This window comes from Acanthaster planci, unplaced genomic scaffold (genome assembly GCF_054643075.1).
Source record: "Acanthaster planci isolate LZ-2023a unplaced genomic scaffold, COTS_SCS Contig203, whole genome shotgun sequence".
Taxonomy (NCBI): Eukaryota; Metazoa; Echinodermata; class Asteroidea; order Valvatida; family Acanthasteridae; genus Acanthaster; species Acanthaster planci.
In genome coordinates, this window is record NW_028257824.1 from 7714 (window position 1) to 25206 (window position 17493).

The 17493-nt window shown below is 41.7% G+C and overlaps 1 protein-coding gene across 6 annotated transcripts; it reads right to left on the reverse strand.

Moving 5' to 3' along the window:
* Positions 1-507: 507 nt before the first annotated feature.
* LOC110991016 (chondroitin sulfate N-acetylgalactosaminyltransferase 1-like) lies at positions 508-17048 on the reverse strand. 6 transcript variants are annotated; one of them, XM_022256095.2, is made up of 4 exons: positions 16864-17048; positions 10105-10334; positions 5129-5350; positions 508-4517 (listed from the first exon to the last, which is right to left on the reverse strand). In XM_022256095.2, the coding sequence occupies exons 3-4, from the start codon at positions 5348-5350 to the stop codon at positions 3012-3014; spliced, it is 1728 nt and encodes a 575-aa protein (XP_022111787.1). In that variant the 5' UTR covers positions 10105-10334; positions 16864-17048; the 3' UTR covers positions 508-3011. The 6 variants fall into 6 exon arrangements, with proteins under 6 accessions (XP_022111787.1, XP_022111768.1, XP_022111778.1 ...); XM_022256076.2 differs by lacking the exon at positions 16864-17048 and adding an exon at positions 16679-16842; XM_022256086.2 differs by lacking the exon at positions 16864-17048 and adding an exon at positions 16675-16842.
* Positions 17049-17493: the final 445 nt, after the last annotated feature.

Sequence of the window (17493 nt, forward strand, 5' to 3'; positions counted from 1 at the left end):
ATTCCAAGATTAACCCCTTGCAACTTTAATTTTTTATAAACTTTTTTGAAATTCCTATGTTAATCCCTTGAAAGTAAATTCGGTCAAAATTGATTAAACTTGCAGGACTAACCACTTGCAGAAATCATTTCTTTACAAACTTTTCAAAATTCTAAGGTTGACCTCTTGAAATTTATTTTGGTCAAAATTGATTAAAATTGCAAGACTAACACCTTTCAAAATTCATTTCTTGAAAACTTTTTCAAAATTCTAAGGTTAACCTCTTGCAATTTTTTTGGGTCAAAATTTATTAAAATTGCAAGACTAACCCCTTGCAAAATTCATTTCTTTGAAAATTTTTCAAATTCTTAGGTTAACCCCAGGAAAATCAATTTGGTCAAAATTGATTAAAATTGAGAGATTAACCCCTTACAAAATTAATTTCTTATAAACTTTTTTGAAATTCCTATGTTAACCCCTTGCAGCAAATATATGGCCAAATACAACAATCAGACAAACCACAATACGTTTGTTGATTTTTTATAACATTGTTATTGCAGGTTTGTAAATTTTTAAGTTATATAAAATTGCGCGCACCATTTTGCCAAACCAGGTTTAACCTCAAAAAACATTTTGAAAAAAAAATTGAACAGAAAGGTTTCGTCATAAATAACGTTAAAATATCCTTTTTCTACAATGGTAATACAAGAATCCATTTCAGGGTAAGTAAAAATTATATCAGAAATTATGTCCAAGGTTTTACAGAGAGTACAGCAGCTACACAGCAACTGACTTGGAAAGCAACAGATGTAAGTAGCTTCTTTGGCCAAATACAAGTGAGTTAATGTTTTAAGTAAAAATAAACTTTAATAGGGCAATCTTTCATTGATACTAAAGTAAGTTGAAGTTTAAATATGAAGCTTTTTCATACACAAACCATGTAGCTTTCTTTCTGTCAATCTGTCAGAACTGTCAGTTAATTCTGACTTGAAGCAACAAAACAAGTTGAACAAAATTTTTTTATTATGAGAACATTTCATGTCATGAGAAGCATTTGACGCATTTTTTTCTATATTACCATCCTGGTGATGTACAAGAGTGTCTCTAGGCAGCATGACAAATACTGCACACTTTGAACATTCTGTCCTTATCAGATCTAGCATAAGGTATGACAGAAATGATTACAGCATTGCTCCTAAATCCTCAAGGCTCTAAACGGGCTATGACACCAACATGCATACCAAAATCCAATTGAGTCTATGAATCGGTACTGAGTGAGGCATTAGCATGTAGGCAATATGTCTGTTTTCCAGTAACCATGGTAACCATGACCGAGTCAGCCATTTTGGTCAACAGCCTCAGCTATTTACAGCAGCAGAACACAAAACAAAAACTGAATGTGTAGCTACAAATGTTATCAAAAACATGTCCTAATACTGATCAAACTGAAAAAAGATTTTAAATATATTTTACCTCAGCACAATGGCAATGGAGTGGGGGGAGTGCCCCCTCCCCCACATTTTTGACTGGGGGCATGCCCCTCCCCCTTTTTGCAGGTCCTATAACGGGGTGGGGATGAATGGATCAGTCTATTAACGGCTGATACCTGATGGTTTCGCAACTAGCCCCCCCCTCTCCTACTTAGAACACTGTTCCTCTGCCGTTACCTCAGTGCCATTTTCACATACATTTGCATCAGTGCATGCATGTTTTTAATGACTGTGTATCTAACTCAAAAGCACTATTAACTGCACACTTCTAACAGCGTTGAATCAGTGTATTACCAATTATTTAGTGTTCGAGAAGCTGCCAAGTAAAATTACATGAACATTTCTGAACAATGAAATTTCCCAAATTTTTCAGCTGAATAACGCATATTTTATCAAAAAGGGACTGTGATCTGAAAAACGGTACACAATACAGCAGAAGTACATGTAGTGGGTTCCTTAAACACCAATATAAAAGTTATCAAAATATGAGGCGGTTCCTTTACAGAGGAACTGCATGAATTTTTTACACCCCCCCTCAAAAAAATTGGGGGTGGGCGGGGTCTTCATCTGCTGACCATGCAGCAACCATACCAAAATGCCCCTGTTTGCCCTCACTAAAAAAAGAAGTCACACATACGTAGTCTGCAGACTGTGTGAGATGCTGTTTGTCTACCCTAGGGACATTACATCACTGCGAGATAAGTACCGTAGCACCCTCCGTTGTACATGATGAATTCATAATTACTGTATTTACAGAGCCTTTAACCAATACATCCCGTCAACGTGACGTACACCTGATTGGACACATCAACTCCCTGGAGTGGTATCAGCCCATCATGAGCAAACATAAAACAAAATCCTCCCAAAAACAGGACAAGATCATGTTTATGTATAAAATCCATACATACCGAGGCTGTTCAAAAGAGTTTCCATATTACAAAAGGACAAAGGTTATTACATCTGAGCCTGGTTCCAATTTAATCATTTCACTTCACGGCAGATAAATCACAAGTGATCTGCTCTTTAAACTTTATATGCATAGATCAACACACAGTTTGTCTCCGCGTTGGAAGTCAATTCCTAGCTCCATTGGCAGATCAAATCAGGTCAGATCATCTCCATGGAACCTTGAGGTAACACTTCATCTGATCCAGTATAAATATTTGAGTGAATTATTCTTATTTGAGCAATAAGTTTTAACAACTTTTAGGGAGAAACGATGGTTTGAACTTTCACATACTTGGGTCATTCTATAAACCAAGGGTCCCATTTCTGGTGTGTCCCTGTCACATCAGACATTTGATTTTGTAGACTTTCAGAGCACATTATCTATTTTCCAAGAGTGATGAATTAATGCAAATTACCTGCCAGTGATATTTCTAATTACACAGGTCAGGTGTAACAGGTACACACAAATGTCACACTTTTTGGACCCCGAGTTTATAGAATGGCTCATTTATGTTTATTCTTATAAAGTTCAATGTACCCTACAAAACACTGCAGTTCCAAACTGCACTATTAACACACTCAGGGAAATGTAGGCTATACTTTATCCTGGCCCTGCTGAACTGCTGCACCCAACCAGGTGTGTTTAACTTGTCCCATGTGGAACAGTGTCATATTGACCTCATTTTGGAATGCTAGGATACCAAGCTGCGTATGCGAGGCCTCGTTGACGGCCCGCGACATGACACACATGCGGTACTGCTCGGCGGTCAAGTTCATCTGGCACTCTTTCGGATGGTACAGGTGGAAGATGGTGGGATCGGTCACGCGGATGATCTTCAGGTCCGACTGGATGTAGCGCCGGTAGAGGTCCACGTCTTCGCCCCCCCAGCCCTTGATGTCCATATTGAAGCCCTTGATGCTCAGGAAGTCCGACCGGTACTGACAGGTCATCCCAAAGCCGAAATCCCTCCAGAACCCCACCTCCTGGTGGACGACCAACTGAGGGGTGTCGGGCATGGCGTCGTTGACAGCGTGAACGATCTTCGGGTTGTACAGGCTGAAGACGATGGGGTAGTACACCGTCCTGCCGGGCACGGTGTGGTACCGGCAGTGCTCGAGGAATTCCTTGGTGAACGCGATGTCCACGTCGCAGAAGAACATCAGCACGTCGCTCCCGTCCCAGCTCTGCACTCCCTCCTCCAGGCCCCGCCCACGGGAAAAGGGGAGGTTCAGGCGTATGAGCTTGTAGCTGTGGAAGTTGTACTGGTGGGCCATATTGAAGAGAACTGAATGGATTTCACTTAGTCCTTCTTCGCCAAAGTACACCACTGTCAGGTACACAAGCATCCTGTTGTCCAGGCACACAGACTTAAACCGCTCGATGAAGGACTTAAACTTGTCTATTCTGCCCGACAACGGAATGATAATATTGACTAATATTTTATTTGTGTCTATGACCTGCGACCGCAGTTTCTGAAGCGGACTGAACGGCCGTAAAATCTCCATACTCTGATAATAGTTTTCTTGTGCACCGCGAAACACTAGGTTGTAGTATGTTCCGATAGTCCGCTCTGATTTAAATATCCCATCCACGAAGTTATCAATAGAAAAGCTATTGAAAGTGTTGTCCTTTTTCTTGTTCAGAATATCAATTGCAAAGTAGACAGCCTCCACCAGGTCCTCCTTTCTGTCGCCCCGTGGTCTCTGGGAGGGACGGTGGGGCAGGCCACTGTCCAGTGAGTAGACCAGCTTGGAGTTGAGGCTGCTGAACGGCACCACGTCGTACTCGCTGTGCAGCGGCTTGTGCATGTCAATCTTAGCCATCTGCTGCCGGACGAAATCTGAGAGGTCATCGTGGGTGTCCACGTCGCTGGAGCGCTGGGCCCGTATCCCGCCCTCCACCTCCTTGTACTTTTGGGGCTCCTCCACCTGCTGGGTGCCACCCGCCTGGTGCTTCTTGAGCTCCCGCTTCAGCTCCCGGATCTGCTGCTTCAGGGACGCCACCTCCTGGTTGTGCTTCTCCTCTTGCTCACTGAGGGAGGCGATGCAGTCGTCATGGTACTGGATGTCGCGAGATCTCACCTGGAGGGACTGATCAACCTGGTGAAAGAAATGGATGCCGAAAATGACAAATATGGTCCGACTTCTGCAGATGAATGCAAACAATGACCTCAGAAGAAATGGTGGAAAACGAAGAGAATAATCAGAAGCGGCAGATATGAAACTATTCCAAGATGGGAATATCTGAACTGAGGATGGGACGTTTAAATGTTTAAACAAAACAAATTCCAAATGCATTTACTGATTTTCCCAAATGTTTAAACGGAACCGCCCCTTTTTAGATGTTTGACACGTACTTTTTGGAGAAAAAGTGGATTCTAAAACAATAAACACTGCTTGTTTAAATGCCCTAACATCAGTATACATTTTTACATTGGTTAGACAATGTGCATTATTGAACTACATAATTACGCATATATGAGAACACCGAGGTAGGCGGCGGCCTCTGTAAAGTGCTGGCAGAACGTTTGAACAGTATGGGAAAGTTCATATCAAATGGAAATTTCTGAACAGTAAATCCACTTTCAAATTGCCATCATAATTAGCAGTATACACGTATATCCTCATTTAGGATAAAGGGGTCACCGCACCTGGTCATTCCAAAACACAGTGCACACTTTGCAACTTGCTGTACACACTTTAAAGCGTACCTGGTCCATGGGCTTTGGGACGGCCGCCTGCTGGCTGCTGCTGTTGATGCAGGTGTCCTGGTTGGCCAACAAGAGCAGGAGGCCCAGGCAGAAGATGATGCCAAACTTGATGCAGTTCTGCAAGGAGGGCAGCCGCATCTTGCAGAGCGGCCAGCGGGCGGGAGGCTGAGGCTGCCCGTGGGAGTTGGCCATGGCCGATGGCTCTACTTGCACTTTGGACATCTGTGGTGGAATGTTAAGAGGGCAAGGAACGGTTGATGAGCTTAGCGTATTTTCGGACTGGGAGTCCTTCGGGAAGGACTGGGTGCTTGAACTACCCACAAGAAGGGTTAGTGTTTACCATTTTCTAACGTCACATTATCAGGCCTTTTTAATGATGACTGTATGTCCTACAGGTAGCTGGCCAAAAACCCAACTTTCAAGAGAGGCGAGATATATCTTCAGCCTTTGCCAATACAACCAACTGCTACAAATACTGCTCCTTGAAATTACAGGTACTTGTAAAAATCTAATAAGTGACACCACTCCAAGGCACCACTCTCAACTGGTATTCACTGCAGCAGCAGGCCACGTACGGTGACCAAATTCAATTTAACCACACAACAGTCCTCCTCCATGGGCTTTTCAGATGTTTTATGTGCAGAACAAAGAGAGGATTACATCTGCATTCAGAGGTGGGGGGGGCAGTTAATGTTTAACCTATCTGGATGACCTGTGAATACAGACTGCTCCACATGGCCTCTCCTGCAAAATACTTCAATGTGACTCTTTACACAACACTGGCTTGATCTTTTTTTTTTCCCTTTGCAAAATATGTCGGCCATTTTTAATTATTTAAGGAAAGTACAGACTACTGATCAGTACACAAACCAGTTCCATGTGGGTAAGTCCAGAAATTAGGGGTCCAAAAGTGTGACATTTTCGTGTCCCTGTTATACACAAAAAAGGGACACGAAAACAAATGGACCCCTAATTTCTGGACTTACCCACTTACAAAATCATTTGTCGGATGTGACAGGGGCATGATAAAACTTGGACCCGTAATTTCTGGAACCACCCATGTACCATTCATAATTCTTCCTTTTTCCCCAAGACAAACTCACAAACATCTCACTGTAACAAACTTTCAAACATCTGCCTTTCTTTGCTCTCAAGTCTTTGAGACTTGTTCATGCTGCTTTTCGGGGAAATCAATTTTTATTGGATCTGAAATCTTTCCAGCGACTCTGTAGAGATGACAACTCCTATCGTATTGGCAGCAAAGACATCTCCCTCCCCCATGACTTCAATTAAGCGATCTTCCTGATGGAAAGCCATTGGTGGACAAACTTAGGTCACTTAGGATGGCCTGTCTTGCTGTATTAAACATGATTTAGGGAAATGGACGTCATGATTGATTTGGCAGATGGACAACCAGCAAACGTGATCATAATTTCTTTTTCATCACCACTGCTCTTCAAGATGTAACAAGACTCTACAGGCCCAAGAACCAACACACATAACAGAACAGTAAGACTCAGTGATCAAGAGCTGATTTTCCGTGTCTGCCAAATATATGAGGTGGTACAAACATACATGCATGTAATAAGACTTGAAGCTTGAGAAACTAGACAACCTGTGTATTTCCAGTACTTGAGTGTTCATGCAAACAGGTATGCCGGATATTTCCAAGAGTTTGCTAGGTCCTTTCACAGTTCTTGTCCTCTCGCTGCGAGCCTAATCACTGGTATTTCTTCATTTCAGGTAACTCAGCCAGCACTGCTCCGGTACTGAACCTGTGGCCTGTTACCTAATCTCACATTTTACTTGTCCTTTGGGACAGTGTTGTATTCAAGTCCATCACGCAAGTCCTTTCACAAGTCCAGTCACAAGTCCCTTCACAAGGCCACTCATACATGCAAGCGACAGGGTGAACAATGACAAAGGAATGCCTTTATCCCAACTCATTTGAATAGCTTGTGAATTGGCTTAAGACTGAATGGCTTGTTGTGATGGACTTACAGGGACTTGTGAGGCACTCCAATACAACAATGCTTGGGACTAATTGGTAAAAGAATCCACAACGATGCTGTAATGGAATATGTCTGAGTTGGTACTGGATGCCGAGACTGGAAGAAAGGGCAAAGGCAGGGCTGCTTAAGGGATTGAATTGCATGAAACTTCAACACCGGACAATTATGGATGCCGGAGGGAAAAATGACAAAAAGCTGCTTCGAACACAGTAAATAATAAATAAAGGCAACAAAAATGGTTACCATAGTAACTGTTTGATAACGCTAATTAATGCCAACCCTCTCAGCACCCTCAAATTCACGGTACTTAATAGTTTCAACACCAATTACACTTTTATTGATTTCATCAGTTACACGTAAATTCTTTATTTTTCCTTCCAAAAGTTATTTGATGGTGTAAAAGCTGGCCTAAATCAGTCAAGCACACTCTTGGAGAAAAACATACTCAATGCTGAGTTTATGTTTATCCTCTTGGATTACAGAGAAAAAAATACTACAATGGAATTGTACATGTACGTGTACATGTATGTAACTTACATGTAACATATCCAAGCATCAAAGGACATGAATGTGACAGAAAGTACCGGTACATGAAGGTGACAGAAAAGAAACGCTGGCAGGTCCCTGGAAGCAATCGTTAAATAGCAGTTTAAAAAAAAAAAAGGAAGTAATATGGTTCGATGCACTTTCACTGTACAACATACATGTACAGTGCACATGCCAGGTACCGGTACATGTACAGTCAAGGATTCAAAAAGTACAGTGACCTTAACCCTAACCCCCAACGGTTGTTGGCCCTAACCTTCCCCATTCTTACAAAGTTAAACACCCATATGGGACTTTGTGCACAGAGGCTGTTGGACTTGGTTTTTCTGAGGTATGCTAAACCCAATGCAAAAGCCAGCTGTCTGGGCCTACCAGATCTATCCCCACAGAATTAAACACTTTACCACTGTTTAATTCTGTGTGGTTGGGGAACGTTAGGGTTAATGTCGTTTCAATGATGTACATGTACAATGTATATTCAGGCTTGTCGCTGTAAAATACAGACACACAAGACTGATCTGAATTACAAAATAATAAAGCACGGAAAAAACAGGACCCCAAATATGATACATGTCACCATCTAAGATCTATGATTTTACAATGTACCTGTATGTATGTACGGTACATGTACATGTCTCTCTAATGACATGCTGGGGACTACAGCCTTTCTGCTATTCGTACATTCCGACCAACAACTCTCCAAAAGGTTTCAGCATGTACCAGTATGGACAGGAAGGCACCGTGCAAGCACGTCATTCAAACCTTGTTTACAATGCATCTACCCTATGCTGAAGCTATCACCTTGTTACTCGTAGTTTTCCTGGAGGCTGACTACATAGCCAAGTCTTTTCTCGATGCTTAAGTCACCATTGCCGAGAGACATTTCTATTGTACCGGTACATTATTGACTACATGTACATGTATCGCAGTGATAGAAAAACAAAGGAAGAAATCTAAGAAATACAAGCAATCAAACGATTTAACACATAATCTCGTGACAGGAAAAGCTGTCGAGGGGAAATGATTTCCCACCAGAGTATCAGACAATATCGTGGACTACAGTATTCCGGCAGTGCAATGAACCATCTTGTAGTGGCAGCCATGATCTTCATTACATGTACATGTCTATACAACCATCCTATCAAACATCAATCCCATATATGGAGATCCAGGAAGCATGTATATGCTCGAATCTTTAAACTGACCTTGAATTTGGCCTTGTGTGGTTTGCCCACCCATTAGAAGAAATCAAATTACCACTATTTGGCTTGAATTTCGCATGTCAGTGGGCAAGGTCTATGCTCATGTGCCAGTACATACATGTAGGCATGTACATAATATCTGCACTTCCAGTAAGGTACAGTATCATGCACAAGGTACAACGTAAGACAAGCCTGCACCCTGTAACTCGACTGTACTTTCAAGAGATCTGCTCCGCAAAACCATAACACAAGAAACCCAGATTCTACATGGCTTGGCAGTAGGGCATTTTAGTTCTCTAATGTTAGGCCAGTGTTTGATTTCATTAATGTAAGTGCAAACAAAAAAGACATTTCATAAGTGAAACTTGGAAGTTATTTCTAATTAGTAGCATGTGTGCATTTCAAACAGACCTGTTTCTTTGGAATAAGGCAATTTTCAACCATTTCTTAACTTAAAAGGCTGTAAAAAATATGGAAGGGTACCAACTACATTTGTAATTTACTCTGTGCAAATTATTCAGGCTTCTAACAAACGAGTGGCTCTGGCGAATTTTAACCCAGTTTGTAAGGTTTGGTTGCATACAGGTGTACATGTATATGTACTGTACATGTATTTCAAGAAATCACAAGTAAATTACATGTACATGTGGGAGTAAGAGTATAATTTATGGCTGGCCCCTTTTAAACCTTGACCTTTCATACAGTATCCTAGATGAGGAAGAACAGAGGATCAGATAGCTTGTTGGTTTCCTCTCCTTTTTGTTTTTTCACTGTACTCACTCCAACAGCCAGGTCATGAGTCATTATCTACCTACTGCAGGCTAGTCCCTGGACTCCCTGGTCAGTAATGCGCAATTCCTTTGTGTGTGTGTGTGGGGGGGGGGAACCGACTGGACTGGATGGATGTGGGGGGGGGAGTCGCCGATCACAATCTTGTAACTGTTTACATAAAGACTGTTCCACTTGCTAAAATTTAACCGGACAAAAATGGCTACTGCACATATAAATTATTACTCAATTAACCCTTAAATACAGTCAGCAGAGTGTTGCCAGAAGCATCTAATCTTGAAATGCATACAACTGTACATCTGGAAGATTTATTTCAAAGGACAGAACCACAAACCCAAAGAGGTTAACAAACTACTTCTTCTTTGTGGAATACTGGACAAACACCAGGATGAAACTGAAATCCGAGAGATAATAAACACACACTTACCAACTATGCAAAATGTCGCATTGCCCGCATAACTGCTTTATGAGGGAAAAATTTATCATTGGGGGACATTCCGAGATGCTCGGTGTCATCAATACCATCATCTCCAGATTGAGGGGCAGCGGATACCGTGAGAGAAACAGTACGGTCCCGAGGAAGCTTGTTTACATCATCAACCGGGTCCTCAGAGATGCTGGGCCGGAGCCCATCTTTAAGAGCACATCACCACGGGGCTGCAGGAGAATTACCAGAAAAGATTTGATGTCAACAACCGTGCACTGCAGATCTACTGAAGCATAGTATGCTACTTGTACATAAATGTACTGTGTTGGCATGACTGCATCTGCTTTGTCAGGCCGAGTGACGGAAGCGAAAAATAACAAATCTGTGACCTAACCTGGGCTGTCTGGGGCACAAGCTAACAAAACAACTAAGCTGTACCCTTTTTTTTTTTTCTCTCTCTCTCTCTGTTTTTTCCCAGGGAGCTATTAAAGTCACTTTTAATCTGATGATATAGAGGTCTGAAGTCAGCTGTGCTGTGGCAAGAAGTCAGAGACAATGCACCGCCACCGTCTGGCACCGCTGCAGATTGATGGCCACTGGTGAACCATTGAGCCACCAGATGCTGCAGCTCAGAAGTGCAACGGGGAACAATAAATTACAAAGGAACAAACCATGGAGGATAAACTGATGCAACTGCAACAGTTCAGAGCTCAGTTCCATGAAGCAGAGTCTTGGAACAGAGAACAGGGCAGGGTGCCAACCGGCCAATTCCCAATAAGAGCCACAGTTACAGCTCACCACATGTTGTTTCGGAGCCACTAATGGTATTTTTCATGCAGCGATAAATTTAGACAACTTCATTCTTGCCAAGTGCTCAGGCTTTCAAGTCACCATTTGGCTACAACTGGACACCTGTGAGTCTATATACATGTAAGGCCATGTAAAAAAAAAACAAATTGGTGATCATCCCTGCCCTACCCTCCAAAATGCCTCCGACCCATTTTTTAATATATTTTTTATTTTCCAAAAAATGGGAGGAAAATGCAAAAAAAAAGCACCAAAAAATTACACGATTAGGGATCCCAAGTTTACCCGTCGGTCCGAGAATGGGCACATTCTCATTTCTTTGTTTTTCACTGGTTTTTAGTCTTAACCCTAACTCCCTAGGGTGTGTGCAAAATCATATTAAAATTGGAGGATTCAGGGCTGTTAGGGTTAATATAGATACAAGGTTCCTGTTATAACAAGGTAATAGACTGCAGTCCTAAGGACCTTTTAATAACAGGGTTTGACTGTACCAGTGTCTTGCATAATCTTGCCATCATTTAAACACAGGTGGACATTTCTTACCCTTCTCCTCCCTTTATGGGCAAAAAGGATGATCACCCATTTGAAGCAAGATATGGACAGAGAGAACCCCCCCCTGCCTTTGTGTTGGTCATTGTTTGATCAGAATCTCAGGAATTCTTTACAGACTTCTAGGGGGGATGTTAGGTAACAATAGTCTAGAGTGTGTACATGGTGTATAGGGACTGGACAGGTAAGGGGTACCCCTCCGTCCCATATCTTGCCTGGTATATGATCACCAATTGTAATTTCTTACCGGTACTGGTACATGACCTAGTACGTACATGTACCATTCCATAAACATGTGCAATGTATACACATGTACATGTACCATTCCATAAACATGTGAAATGTATACACATGTACATGTACCATTCCATAATCATGTGAAATGTATACACATGTACCATTCTATAATCATGTGAAATGTATACACATGTACCATTCTATAAACATGTGCAATGTATCCACACGTACATGTACCATTCCATAAACATGCGCAATGTACATGTATACACGTACATGTATATACCACACCAGTAGGCCTACCCAGTTGATACCCCAGACCTGGGGGTTTATTTTTATTAATAACAAAATTTCATTGTGCAGTGTAAAGTACAGCCAAATGTTTAACAGTGAATCATTTTCTACATGTAGCACATCCTAAACTTCCCAAGAAAGCTGAGGTGACATGTGTTAGGGGTGAGATTGACCAATGATAAAAATAGCTGAAAACAGCTGAAAAAGTCATAAAGAAGCTGAACTGTGAAAATCTCCTATACTTTTGTACACAGCCAGTGAGGGAAAAAAAGTTGAAATCCCAAACAGAAAAAGCTGAAATCAGCTAAAATGCTGAGTAATCTCATCCCGGCCACATGTACACACCATGTCATGAAAACTGTGTACAAATCGAATCCTAACCACTCATCCAATGCCACAAATCCAACGTGAGTGACCCCTTATGATAATGTGTCAGCTACATGTACATGTAAGACATTTATGATCCCCGCATAAATTTCAATCTAACACACAGGAGCCTGCCCTTGAAATATTCTAAAGGTCTCAACATTTCCTGGGGGGGAGGGTTGTAATGAGTATGGGGACAGGTGAGGATGCATTCATCAAGACGCCCCTCAAAGCCACTAGTTTGTACTGGTAACGTAAACATGTCATTCCACGGACTCACGAAAGGTCTGATTCCATCGATGTGTAGTCACGCACGAATCACATCGGCCTCTCCTTCCTGACGAGCTTTTACACCACTGTGGGAACTATGCACGCAGCAGCGGCAGCACGCTTCAATTCATTAGGCAAACTCACACAGGAACAGAATGTTGACATGCCGGTCATCTCTCGCACAAAGTGTGAGAAGTTGTCGGGCAAATAAGTACATGTAAACATGTGTATAGGTATGCATGCCAGATATAAGAGACTTTTCCATCACACTGCACGTGGGCTTTTCAGAATCTATTACATATATCAACTTCAGGGCAAACAAAGCAAGGATTTTGCCATTTGAAAATGGGGTGTCTGCATTTGATTTGCAATGAAAAAAATAAAACCAGGATATCCTTGGAAGGTTTTATAAGCAAAGGCTTACATTGTAAGCTGTACAATGTATTGGTGTAACCAAAAAAAAACAAGAATGGCTTCCTGGTGGGTTTCTTTAAAAAAAAAGATGCTGGGACATCGCTTTACATGAAGCTAAAACACTGGCAACAGGGATAAAAGCATAAAAAAATTGCGTTCTTTTGAGGGTACCAACATTCGCTTCACTTTCATGTTTACACAAACAGCATCTCAACTAACTGAAAAGTCAACTTACGTGTACATCAGTCTCCGTCAAGAAACTTTCCTAAGAAAGCTTAAAAATATTCTGAGGCGATACATGGACGGGACCTCAGAAACAAGTGCTGTGGGGCTGACATCGCTTTAACAGTCACAAAAACACAATTTCTCACAATTTCTCAAGCCCCCAGACATGACCTGAAGCACATGTGTATTTTCCCCTCACCCAAATCCCCCTTTTACTTTCAGCCAGGGAGGTTACGGCTTCTAATCTGTAATATTCCAGGATGACTTGCCCCATGTCAGTCAACGGGCCCCTTGTGGAAATATCAACTAACCCTGAGGATCATAGGAGTTTTTCACCTTTGCTGAATTGGGCTTGGCTACTATCTACAGGAAACACTAAAGCTTCAAGTTTCTGAAAAAAAAGAATGCCAGCAAATTTGGCTAAAAAGTAATCACCTCAAATCAAATATCGTACAGCAGCCCTGGGTAAATACTCTTACATGTACATGTACACGTACTTCAAAACCTTGGCCGTGCAGAGGTCAAATATAATAATAGACTTACACTGCACACCAAGTACCCGGTTAAGTTGTAAGTTCAACCATCACTAATAATTCAACCATGATTTCTGGTGCACTGAGTGTGCACTCAGTGACTCAAATCTCCGACAAAAATGCAGAATTGTACATGTATGGATGTAGGAAAGGTTTTCTGTTAAGGTTTTATTCAAAACTACCAGTGCTTTACGATTCAGTTTTGTATCAAACTTTTTTGTTATCAACCCGTCGCAATCTACACTTTAAAACTGACTTGCTATTATCAACACAGTTAACTGTGGTTTGCCTAGACAATAAGTCTGCTCAACTAATGTTTTACTCTGCCTCAGTCAGCCAAGTATTGGCGATACAAACAGCTCATCTTGCTTCCTGAAAGCTTAATATTTACTGTACTCATCACAGCTGGGTTGAAAGTCTGCTTTGACAGGGAGGATTCATTTCAAACTGTGCACGTCAGCACTTTCTGGCTCTGAAAATCCCATCAGTGAGTCAATCCAAGGTCTGCCTAATACTGGACCAGGCAGGAACCACATGAAGCCTGACATTAATAGGTATGTTACACCAATGGCCCATAAAATATATCTCTGCAAACAGGAAGCCTGTGTATGACAACTGGCCTGCTGCCTACAAAATGTACATGTATGCATGCATACAGGTTACAGGTATATCTAACAGCAAGTACTCCATGTTCCTGTTCAGTCGACTCTCGCGATGTTATTATAATGAGAAAATTCTCTGAATCCCAATCAATCCCGGTCATATAAAATGCTTGTGTTTCCTTTGTTTTATAACGCCTTTTAAAGTTCTGGTTAAATAACAAAGTAAGTTGTGTGGTCCCTCTAACTTTGTTATAGCTGGAGCCGACTGTATTTATAAGCAGGTCTGCATATATGCATCTCTGCAGACTTGGCCTTGAACATAATGTCACACATCTTGGGCATATATCACTTGAATGAATCATAGTATGGGGGTGCATGTACTAGGCAATGTGGTTTACTGTACCGCCATGCTGTATTATGTACAATGTACCGTACATGTGTAACCAAACGAGAAAACAACCGAAAGCTCTGAACAAAAGCATACAAAATCTCCACCCTACATGCCTACATTCCCCTTGAGTCACACAACCGGATGACTGAGACAACCTTTCTAAAAAGTTGATGTACACTACTCAAAATAAAGCTAAGGACCACTTTTTTCTTTCTTTGTAATTTTTTTCCAAGCGACGAGTGGGGTCCAGTTTTTTCATTTTGTCTAGATAGTGTTCTCTTTTGAAGAAAACATTTTTTAAATGTTTCAAAACATCAAATGCACATCTTCAGCAGTAAAACATATCATATAAAAAAAGGATACACAGAATAAAAAGTGATCAACTTTTCTTGAGTAAGGTATATTTGTATGTATAGATACATATATTCATGTACATGTGTGTATATATATGAGCATATTCTTCCCATTTAAATTAAATCACTTGGTTTCTCAGAAAAGACGTTGAGGAAACCTTTCCACCTGTTTTTTTCTGTATCGATCATCACAGTAACTCATGTAAAACTACTCAGAACATAACACACCTGTACAAATAATTGCTGTACGACCATTGTATTCATGAAACAACGGCTGAACAACTTTTAGGGGTCACACAATAACTACATTATGTATGTGCTGCATTACCAAGAGTCTACCCACAACCACTCCGCCCAAAATGTGGGGACAGTCACTTCAGTTAAGGTGACAATCTCCAGACATGTGCAGGCTGCTCATTTCATTTAGTATGCAAGTAAAAACATGTGCGTGTACCTGTGAGTGCCTGATCCCTACCCTGGGGATTGAAAAGCATGACAAAACTCTGGCATTCACTGGAAGACCTGGGGCATGAACATGGGGGCGGGGAAGAGTGGGGCAGGTGGGAGGAAGCAATTGTTAGGTGAAAGTATTCTTCAAGAACAGAACAATTTCTATGTCTATCCCCCCCGATACACCACAATTTCAATGTCAATTTAGCAATGCTTGCACTTCTGCATCTTGAATTTTAGGAGCCCCCCCCCAGTTTTTTGTCATTTCAATCTTTTAAAACTAAACAGTCCCCTAAAAAAACAAAGGCAACACTCTCTTTATCGCACTGACCATATGTATGGAAATTTCAAAATGTAAATTGTGAGAAAATGTGACTTTCTTACTGATAAACCAGCCACGCAAATTTGAATCCACCATGTGTCATGTGTTAAATATTCCCAATTTTCCCTCATAATTTCCCTCAAAAATCAAAACTCTCACTCTGCTCTCTTTTCACATCAATCTAACAGTTACTGAGCACGGTAAAAAAAACTATCATAGTCATCTACCTCTTAAGGTGAATCCAAAAGTTAAAATGTACAATGTACGTGTAGGCCTAGGTCTCCCTTCTAATAGGAACAGGTCCTAAAATATACATGTACAGCCCCCAAATTTACTGTAGTCTCGGTCTAGGCCTACGCCATACATGTACGCCTTAAGTCTTCCTTGTAAACTGCCAGGCCAACATTACCAACTGGCATGATGACTAGACTAAGGCTCAACCCTCCAGTTTTTTTGCAGTCTAAGTTGAGTAACAGTTTCATAACCACTACACTTTTTCCAGCCAGGACATGTACATGTAGGCCCAGTACCGGTCCTTAGATGTACATGTACATGTACTGTACATGTACACGTTAGTACATGCCTTACGTACATGTATACATGTTCATTGGAAGAGGTATAATTTCGAGTGGCCGGCGGCATGGATCTTTTCCTAGTACCTGCTCTCCATGCTCTGAGCGTAATCACAACTTGAGTTACAATGCACTTTCGTGGAAGATATGAAAGAAGGGCAAAATTAAACAGCAGTGTTTCATACATACGTGTACATGTACAATGTACATTCAAGGTGTTTGCCTATCTAGAAGCCATCAATTTCTTCAACCACGGCCAAACCAGTCATGTCAAATGGTCAACGGGGCAGCCGTCGCAGGTCTAGTTGTACATGTATACACGTCACGTTCACGCGTCCGTCCGGCCGTAACGTAAGAACACCGTTTGCACTTACGGAAGTGTGGAGAGCGGCCTCATTTGGTTGACAGACTCCAAGGTCACACAATCACAACCAGGCAGGGTTTCAGTTATTTTCAGCCCCGATCAGATATGAATGAAATTTAAGCAGGTGACATTTGCTGGATGAGAAACGGACTGGTCTCCTTCACCTCTCCTATTCTCGGCACGCGTCGATTTTACGCGCTGACGCCACTGCACGTGCTCCCGTCCAGGGGCGTATGGGAGGGGGGGGGGCTGGGGAAAGTTGCCCCCCCCTGACACTGCCAATTTCGTTTTCTTCTTCCTTCTTTATAGATCTTTTCAGGATGTTGAAAAAAGTAATTTAGAAACGGTCCTATCGCATTTTCTCCAGGGAGTCTTTTTATTTTTTTACCAATGAGAAAAAAGTCGTTTTCTCACACAAAATCCCACTGCCCCCCCCCATCTGGACATGCCAGCTTCCGTCCAGCTTTTTCTTTTTTTCGCGCCAACGTGTTTGGTATCGAAACATTTGTCTGATTATGGTCAACCGCAGACATCCCCGACTTAAAGGGGGTGGGGGTGTGCCCCCGGAGACAGGTTGACATTCTTAGTACAATTTGAAAGCGCCACCATTTTAGAAACGGTACTACATGTACCAACTTTG